The sequence below is a fragment of the Artemia franciscana genome, chromosome 17, assembly GCF_032884065.1.
Source record: "Artemia franciscana chromosome 17, ASM3288406v1, whole genome shotgun sequence".
Lineage (NCBI taxonomy): Eukaryota > Metazoa > Arthropoda > Branchiopoda > Anostraca > Artemiidae > Artemia > Artemia franciscana.
In genome coordinates, this window is record NC_088879.1 from 19206981 (window position 1) to 19216867 (window position 9887).

The 9887-nt window shown below is 35.2% G+C and overlaps 1 protein-coding gene across 1 annotated transcript; it reads left to right on the top strand.

Annotated features, from left to right (window-relative positions):
• Positions 1–1497: 1497 nt before the first annotated feature.
• LOC136037505 (RNA-binding protein 8A-like) lies at positions 1498–9606 on the top strand. The gene is made up of 4 exons (XM_065720226.1): positions 1498–1540; positions 2871–3015; positions 7309–7492; positions 9478–9606. Exons 1-4 carry the CDS (start codon positions 1498–1500, stop codon positions 9604–9606), a joined length of 501 nt encoding a protein of 166 aa, XP_065576298.1.
• The last annotated feature ends 281 nt before the right edge of the window (positions 9607–9887 follow it).

Sequence of the window (9887 nt, forward strand, 5' to 3'; positions counted from 1 at the left end):
TCGCTGTTTTGGTTTAGTTTCCCTTTTAATTCATATGTTTTTTTTTGTGTGTTTTATGTTTCGTTCTTTTTTTTGTGAGTTTTTGGACTTTTTTTTAGTGTCCCTTTTAATTTGTAGATATATATGTTTATTTCTTGTTCATTTCTGTGTTATTATACTTTTTTGTCCCCTTTCCTTTTTTTTCTGACTTATATATTTTTTTTATTTATTTTTTTGACTCATAATTTGATTATTTATTATTATTAGCTTTGTGTTTTTTGCTTTGTTTGTTTTATTAGTCGACTCCGAAGTCCGAATTCGGCCCTTTGGGGGCTTGTGATAGTGATTTTTTCGAAATAAATATCTTATCTTATCTCCTAGGTGGGCACCAAATTAAAAAATTTATTTTAAAAAAGCTAAAAAAGAAAGGAACAAAAGACGGAATAAGTGTGCCGGAAGTGTATTAAGAGGAGGGTCCCTCCGACCTCATGCATCTGTTCCTGGCGTAAATTGCTTTTAAATCTTTCATTCATCTAATCTCAATCAAATTAGCTATATAGTTAAAATAAACAGATAGATAGATTTATTCACATGAAACCCCTATTGGGCCATTCGTTTAATTAGTCATAAAACTAAAATTAAGGATTTCCTGAGGGTGGAGAGGGTTTATTATTAGTCAAAACCTACCTTTTGATTTCTGGATATTTTCGGGTATTTTGCCAAAATATCCGGAAATATCCTTCGATCCCCTCGCACATTCAGCCATCAGTCTTCGTCTCTTATCCATTCTATGCTTGTGTCTAGATTTTTTATTTGTATCCATTTTGAAACTTTTGGTTAGAAGGCTAATTTTCAATATGGCAGTGGGAATAGACAAATAGCTATAACTGCGTTACCACGTTCATGAAACGTGTTGTAGGCTAGATACCAGTTTTATCTTCAACAGGGATTTCTATTTTCGTGAAATAGGGGAAAGTTCCATGTTCGTAGAAAAATCTTTGCAGCAATCAAAGATCTTTATGCCAATTTTGCAGATATATACTGAACCAGCTGAAGATAAATAATTTTTATTCGTTTTAATTTTCAACTTCGCTCTTTACATTCATAGGAAAGCTCTGCTTTTTGTTGTTAATTGGTTAAATTACCTGTAAATAATTGATCAAATTGACAAGTATACTTTAAAAAGGAGTAAAAAAAGAAGAACGGAACGCAAATGAGGATGCAAGAAAAATCTTGGGGGGGGGGGCTCCCTTCTATTCTCAAAATAAGCAACAAGATGAATAATAACAATATTCATCCTTCTTGGCTCTTAATTTTTTTTTTTGGGGGGGGGGGGAAGAAAATGAAGAAGTACCAAGGGAGGTGCTATATGACCATCATGCAAATTAAATGGAAAGAACTTTTGACAACAGATCATAAAAGAATTTGTTCCAGGAAACTATGCTTTGTATTATCTCCTCAAAGCTCTATGCACTAAAGCACGATTGTATCTGTCTATAAGTGTTTTAGAGATGTTAGATGTATCATGAATTTTATACAAATATAAACTATTCCTCACTTGGTATATAATACACAAATTTAAGTCTAGATGTGTCCTGTCTTTTTGGTTATGTAGCAATTTCATGATTCCTATTGCAATCGTGTCCATTTCAACCTAGAAGTATAGGCTATTGCTCATCAAAGTTCAGAAACTTAAAAATAGTGAAATTGAATATCAAGATCCCTATTACTACTAATTTCTATACCCAGTAAGTAGTTTACTTCAAATTAAGTTGAAGATGTTTGATAAACAATAAGATAGAAATGGGAACAGAATTCATTTACCTCGCCAAAACTGTACAAGCATTCAAATAGTAAATACAACTCTAAATTACAGACATAATAGATTCTCCAATTTACGGTTTCAATATAAACAATATTTTTTAAATTTTAAAACCCCAAAAGTATTTGTCAACCCCCTAGCCTATCAGTACCGCCGGCTAACATTTCTATTTGATGAAACCATCTATATTAGGTTAGACTGTAATAACTAACAGTCTTGAAAAGAAGAGACATGTTTGTTGTTGATACCTTGTTATAAGTATTGTTGTGTATTAACTACCATTTGCTTGGACTTTTGTAAAGTACCCTCTTCTATGGACACAGTCTGATAGTTCAATGAAAACAACGTTAGAGATATATCCGAGTGCAGGATATCATGTCTGTTAATTCAACTGATATGTAATGCATATGGCTGAATTCTGTTGTGAATTAAGTGTCTAATATCTTTGGTCTTTAAACAAGATCCCATTTTCTGCCCCATGTCAATTTAGCAAAGCCTTAACCAAGTCAAGGGCTATTTCTTGCTCAGGAAAATGGAACCTTATAATTTGTATTTTTTTTATTTTATAGCACCTTTTTCCGGATGTGTAAATTTTGGTACTAAACTAAAAGACAATAGGCCTATGTAAAAAAAAAGTCTTAAAATGAAAGGAAAGAAGTATTAATTACATCAATACCATTTTTATCTTAATATATCTTAAGAAAAGTAAGTCAACTTCTGTGCTGTCACTACTTTGGCTGTTTCATTGAAATCATGGAAACATTAAAGCATAAATTTGAAATTATAAGGCTTAAAATTTAATTCTTTGGAAAATTTGGGCATGAAATTTCAATATTATTGCTTTGTCATCTCCAATTATGGAGAAACCCCTCTGATATCCCCATAAGGCATGACTCCTCATCAATTTGTGCAAGTTTTCATGCATTTGCACACATGGAGCCCTCCCACTTGGAGGATTGTAAACAATATTTCAATTTGAATACATGTGACAATAGCATTTTGATTGCTTACAGTTTATGTTGAAATCTTATATTTATAAACTTTATTCTTTTATGCTTTTTATTTTCAGAGGGAATTCAAAAATTAAAAGAAAAGGCCAAAGTAAAGAAAGGAAGAGGTTTTGTTGATTCTGGAAAGCCTGATAGAGATGTTGGTGGATTTGAAGCTATGGAAACTGAGGGAGAAGGAGATGAACCAGGACCACAAAGATGTAAGTTAGTTCCAAGGACATAAATTTTACTGTTTATAACTCAGTAGCCAGTATAATGTTTCTGGGGGTTTTCAAGCCAGCCCTCAACTGAGATGCCTTACTTTACTTGGTATGTCGTGCTATTAGCCTTGTAAAGAAAACTTTCCTTTGATCAGGTGAAAATACTGGAATGTTGGCTGTTCTTCTTAATTGCCTCTCCCTCTGCTAATGCTGAGCTCATTGATTAGTCATGGCTCTTCTGAATTTTCCTCTTTTCTTCATTTCCTTACAAGGATTGCCAACATTTTTATCATTGAAATTGCCCTAAACAATTCAAAGAAGTATTCCACCAATCAGCCAAAACAGTGCCAATCTGATATTTTAATTTCATTGAAGAAATCATGTTTATGTTTGGTTAGTATGCATTTATATATGAATAGTCATTGTGCACTCCCATAAGTACTGGAAAAGTGTTTCAGGTTCCCTAGTAGTTTTGAACAGGAAATGGTAGTTATTACCATTTACCATATTACTATTTGGTAGTTATTACCAGTTTTGAACAGGAAAGAGCTATTAAAGACATGGGAGGTTACATATGAATACTTATTGTGCACTCTCATAAGTATTGAAAAAGGTTTTTAGGTCCACCATCAGTTTTGAACTGGAAATGATAGTTTTCAAATGTTGAAGCATTGTGATAAAAGGTTGATAAGAACTTAAGTGTAATTTACAGGGTCTTGTTAAGCTCCCTCATATTTAGGAGAGTTCTGTTTTATTGATTATAGCAAACACGCCTAAATTAGTCCTTATTCCTGAAGCATTGTTATACCAAAGTCAAACTATAGCATAAGCACCAAGGGTTGAAAAGGATGGCAGCCCTCTCCTTTTACTGTTACTCTGATTTTTTTTTCAATAAACAGAAATTAAATATGACATAATGAAGTTTCTTTCTGATGAAGTAAGGAGTGACATTGACGCAAACATGAATCATTCTAGATACATCCTATCAACTGATTTAGCTTTATGCTAAAGTCTGACTTTTCTTTTTTATTCCTTCAAAAGTGGATGCTGCAAAACAAAAGCATTGTGATAAAAATTCAAAATTTGTATCAAAATACCCTTCGTTTTCTTTAAACAGTACAGTTTTATTCGAGTCGTTTTGAAAAACAATTTTTAAACAAAAGATTTGCTATTACCAGCTGGTTATATTTGCTTTCAAATGTTTGAAATAAAAGAGTTGGCATGATACTCCTCACATTTTGGTAAATTGTGTTTTATTAAGCTAAGTTAATATGCCTAAATTACCCCTTATTCTAGAAGTATTGTCATACAAATGACAAGGTTAGCATAAAGGGGCAGTAAGTATAGACCACTTCATAGTTAGGAATGGCCCGACTCTCTTATTAAGAACAAACAGATAATAAATATTAAAAATGTTTTCTTCTGGTGTTATTAAAGATCGACGTGAAGATTTTAAGACAAAAAAATATATGTGATATTTTTAGGGGGAAACTGCAGCTCCTTCGACCTCTGCCCTTTATGGTAAGGTTCGGCTTTATTTTTGAAATTCTTCAAGACCAAGTTCTCTAACACAAGAACAATATTATGTAATGTAAAATTTTTAATCATAAATAAGCAATCATATTTGCAATTACAATTTATTCTCTCATTACTGATATGCTATTAATAAAGCTCCATATCAATGTGATAAATGTGTAAAGCCCTATACTTTGAGGAGGAAAGGGTATTTTTATTTGTATTTGCTTTTAACGCCCAAGCACTCAGTTCTTATGTTTTGAAAAGTAGTTGGTAGATTAAACACCTGCAATTACCAACTTGCTATATTTCTTGAATTAATTAAAAAGACATCCCAAAGAAAGATTTTGAAGAAAAGTAAAGATTCATATTACACCAAAGACGAGCAGATGTAAAGTCATATCATAATTCTAAACTAAAAAGAACAGAAATTAAATGAATAGACATAGACATATTTATTGAGACACTCAACGTAGCATTAAGAAGCACTAAAACTTAGCTGTTTACAAGGTACATAAAAATTGCACAAGCACAAACTACAAATATTTTATGCTGGTAAAATATTTGTTTAACTTCCATAGTCAAGTCTAACTTAAAACAAGCAAAATTATCACAAACAGGACATATTTGGTTTGCTAAATTTTTTCTATCGGCTGAATGAAATGCAAGACTAAAGTTGTGTGGTAATTATGGCACGTCTTAGTTATTAATCTGAGCATGAAATTTTTGTCCGGACACCATCTCCCCCTATAGTGACACCGTTCTTCTTTTAAAACTTATCTACAGAATCTTGGAGTCTGATAAGTAGCCTATCATTATATTGAATTATTTGCATTCTACCAACATCAAGTTAACGCTTGTGTAATTACCACTAAGGGATTCTCTGTTCCATTCATATGAACTAGTTTTGACTGTTTACTTCCCTTCAACTAATTAGTGTATCAATACAATATCTCACTGTGATGCCATCTGGCTGCATCTTCCAGGTCCTCCACGATTTTATTCCTAGTCTCTTTTTCTCGTCCCTTTAATTCATGCCTTATCGTCTTCTCCCTACTTTCTCTCATTCTATCTGCCATTGAGCAACTTCTTACCCTAAAATCTTCTACGAATCCGCTAATAATCCTAGCCATTTCTATAACTTTCCTCCCTATGTTGCTGACTATGGAGTTTATTTGTGAGTTCTGAGTTCTGAGTTCTTTATTTAACATTAAAATCCATAAACAAAAAAATTACTTCAAGACAATCTCCCCCATAAGGCTCCATGGCCGGGAAAGAACATAGTTTGGATTGTTGTTCATATATCAGTGTTTAGAAACCTGGAAAAAAAGCATTTTCTCCTTCTTTGCAATCTATTTTCCTAATGTCATTCAATTCATCTTCAGCATTATTAAATTCTGAACTAGAAATTTATGTCCAGTTGTTTTGAAAACATTCCTCTCAAATCCTCTTTTGGAATTCTATCAACGTCATAACTACATTGTAGGGAATTACCCTCCCTAAGTTTCATCTTTAAAGTAACTATATGGTGATACTGGGTGGTTATATTTAAATTTGACATCAATGATAGCTTAGTTAGTCTTTAGCCTTTGATTTGCAATTTCAGGCTCTCTTTCAAAACTCCCGTAATTTGTTTTCATAATAAAATTTGCCATAAAGATTTCTCAAGGTCATAGCTACCATTGCTTAATCAGCTTCAAATGGGGCGAGGTGACCCCCCCCCCCCTCCACATCAGGTTAGCTTAGTCTTCCGTCCCTAGTTAAACATGGGAGAAATCCGACTGTGGTCCCCTCATTGTGTTAGTCACGTGGGAACGGTCGGCATTGCTTATTCCAATTCTGGCTAGGCCAAACCGCAGAGGGTGCCGTCAGGGAGTGGAGACCTGTGCGGTTTCCAAGAAAAATCCAAATGTAAGTCAGTGTAAAGAGTCCAACATCTGCTACGGCATTCTCGGTAAATGATGTGTTGAAGCTTTCATCAGCGCCTTCTCCGAAAATGTTGACGAGCTGAGGTACTCTTTAGGAAAAGTAGAATATTCCTCAGTATAGGGTTCTGGAATATCGGTTGGATGAAATGCCTTACGACTCAGTCATTCATCGCTGGAGAATTTTCGCGTAATAACATACATCATTTACAAAATAGGCATCAATTGCGTTTTAGAAACTGGAGTCAACGGCCCTCTGAGGACGACTCTTCATTCTCCTTTCTCAACTCCGGATCCCTTAATGGATCTGCATATGGTGGAGTGGGCATCATCTTATGCCCCCTTGTATCAAGGTCATTTGTTCAGTGGGAACCGATCTCCCATAGAGTAACAAGAGCTTAATCCAAAGGCCACCTATTCAACTTATCAGTTATTACAGTTTATGCTCCGACCAGAGATGTACCTGACAGTGAAACATATTATTTTAAATTTTTTTTGCCAACTTCTAACCTTTACACTTAAGAAGGTCCCGAAACCAGACCTCACCTTGATTAGAGGTTTTTAACGCCAGAATGGTATCCAATGCTGAGTCTGCCGTTGGCCTGTTTGATCTTCGAACAAGATGTAGCAGGGAATCATGGCTTCTTCTGTTGGCCATGACGAATTATTTGGTCATTACCAATACCCTGTTCAGACACAAGCCCAGCTATATAACCACGTGGCATTCAAGAGATGATAGAGCGAAAAGCCAGATTGATTACATCCTCATGCCCCGCCGTTGGAAATCGATGGCTGCGAATAGTAGATTGTGCATTAGAGCTGATATTCATGCAAGCTTAAGTCGGATGATATCCTAGTCCAGCAAGATCTGAAATTGCGACTAGTAGTACGCCCCAAGACGAAATCTCCACAAAGATTGATATTATTCATTTTGATGATCATAATGTACAACAGGCATTCAACTTAGAGATCACTAATCGATTTGAGGCTCTCGAAGTGCAAACGACCGACGAGAAAACCCCCAGCTTGGATGAAGGTTGGGTGACCATACGCAATACAATCTACGAGACTGCCGAAGCTACGATATGATCTCGCTAAAGACTATCCGAAAATGGATGTCAACACGCATGGTCCAGCTGGCTGAGTGCAAGTAATATATTTCAGACCGAAAATTGGAGTTTTTCCAGCCCCTGAGAAGAAAATGCCACCAGTCGGCTAAGAATGATAAAAACCAGTACTAACGCAACACCCAAGCCGCAGCCCTGATGACCTGCAGGAACCAAACCTATCCAGCAGTATCTACAAAGACGTGAATATGGGTCCCCCACGTTAAGTGACTTCTGAAAAGCGATCAATTGATAACATAAATTGAAAAGTAATAAAGCCCCTGGTTCTGATGCTATCCCGGCTGAACTTTACAAGTATGGAGGGATATCATTTGTCACCAGGCTCCATAAACTAACCTGTCGTATATAGGAAGAAGAGAATGGTTCCACTGGATTGGAGAGACTATCATCCTTCCTGTCTTCAAAAAAGGGCTAAGGACAAAATGCAGTGATTATCTTGGAATCTTCCTCATCTTCATTACTACGACTACTACTACTAACAATTAACTACTGCACCAAGCCGCCTAAGGCCAACACGGCTACGCACGCTCCTTCTCCATCCAAATCTGTTCAGAGCCTCTCTTTCAACCCTCCTAGGAAGTTCCCATTTCCTTTAAAGCTTTCCTTACGACATCCTCCCACCCCAAGCGTGGACGACCTGCTTTCCGTTTAGCCCTTGACGGTTATCTAAAAAGGACAATCTTTGGCAATCTGTCATTCTTCATCCGCATATTGTGCTTTTGTATTTGCAAAATGGCTTTGTTTCGTTTGTTGAAGCATTTCTTTGATTTTGGGATTTTATTTATATATTTTATGTGCTCCTCGATTTTGAGGGAAATAAATATACTATTTTATGTATACTAATTTAACATTTTTTTAATGTGGTCAGTAAAGAACCCCTCCCCCCTCCCGTTCTCAAAGTTGAAAGTTGTTGTTACAAGGGGATTCGGAGGATAGCTTCCCAAAACTAAAATCTAGTTAGGAGAGTATTATATGCTCGTGACGATAGTATAGGCCTTGTTCCTGATTCCCAAATGTATATTTAATTTTTTTAGTGATTAAACTGCTTAATTGATCCTTAATGAATATTTTTCTTCTAGCTAATAGCTTTACTTCACAAGAGTGCTCATGAGTATTTAAATCAAAATCGAAGATCTGCCCATCTTTAGCTTTTTATGTGATATACGGCACCATATTAATAGGCTTTTATTTCAAATAAAAGACTTCTGTTTGAAAACTTTATTTGGGACGAGGAGGGATCCAAATTTGAACTAATATATTTTATTTAAGTAGCCTAATCTTAGCCCTAGTTTAAACTTGTTCAAGCAAACAAAATGCTGCTAAAACATATCATGAGCATAAAACAAAGAAAAGAGACAGATTAGCATAAGTGCAAATAGCTATTGATTTATTTTTCTCTTATTTTTCTCACGGCATAAGACTGACCACTTTGATCGAACTTGAAGGTGAGCTTTTGAACGAACTACCGTCTTTCTTACTGTGAAATTGTGCGCTTTTAACGCGTGTGATGAGCATCGATCCGTTACCAAAAATGTAACATTTTCTAAAAAAAAAGAGCAACCCGTGGGTCTTAAGGACACCTTCTAAGAGGAAGGAAATTATTTTGATTTTTTGTGTAGAAATTTTACGAAAAAGTGTATAACGTTTCAGAGAGATACCTACTAGCATAATTGACGAAGGCAGCGGTTTTGTATGCAAAGTTCTGTTTTATTCAACCATTCCTTATACCTTAATTTGACAGTTTATGCTGCCAATTTTCCTAGATTGACAACATTTGAATTCAATGAAGCTATCCAGGGAAATCTTCGTTAGTATTACCATTGTTTGTTATAACAGATAAATGTTTTCAGCCAATTTTTTTTTTAAATAAGATAATTTTTGTAGTTTTTTCTTTTTTAGGGTTATCCACTCGTCGAATACGAGACATATAAAGAAGCTAGTGCTGCTATCGATGCTCTAAATGGATCAACGTTTTTGGATCAGAAAATTTTAGTGAACTGGGCTTTTGTCAAGGGACCCAAAAAGTGAGTACTCTTGCTAACTTTCTCCCTCTTGCTAGTTATTAAGACATATATTTAGCACCAGGTCTCCCAACGTTTTTTTCTCGTTAGAACTCGTTTTCATTTATGGCTCGACCGTGCCTCCTACCTATGCTAATATTCAACTCCATATACTTTCTTAGCAAAAGAAACAGTCAAACGATGGGCCTAAAAAATAAGGAAAACCGTAGCGTATATTATTTTATGAGGACCAGCGCTAAGACTTTCTGGCTATTTCCCCCAAAACTCTAATTAAATCCCATAAAAAAA

What these genes read in the sequence shown, in the direction of transcription:
- LOC136037505 (XM_065720226.1), top strand. Translation starts at nt 1,498, where the DNA reads ATGTATCATGAATTTTATACAAATATAAACTATTCCTCACTTG. An exon ending in TATAAACTATTCCTCACTTG is followed by an intron (nt 1,541 to 2,870) that starts GTATATAATACA and finishes TTTTATTTTCAG; the next exon opens with AGGGAATTCAAAAATTAAAA. An exon ending in CCAGGACCACAAAGATGTAA is followed by an intron (nt 3,016 to 7,308) that starts GTTAGTTCCAAG and finishes ATGATATCCTAG; the next exon opens with TCCAGCAAGATCTGAAATTG.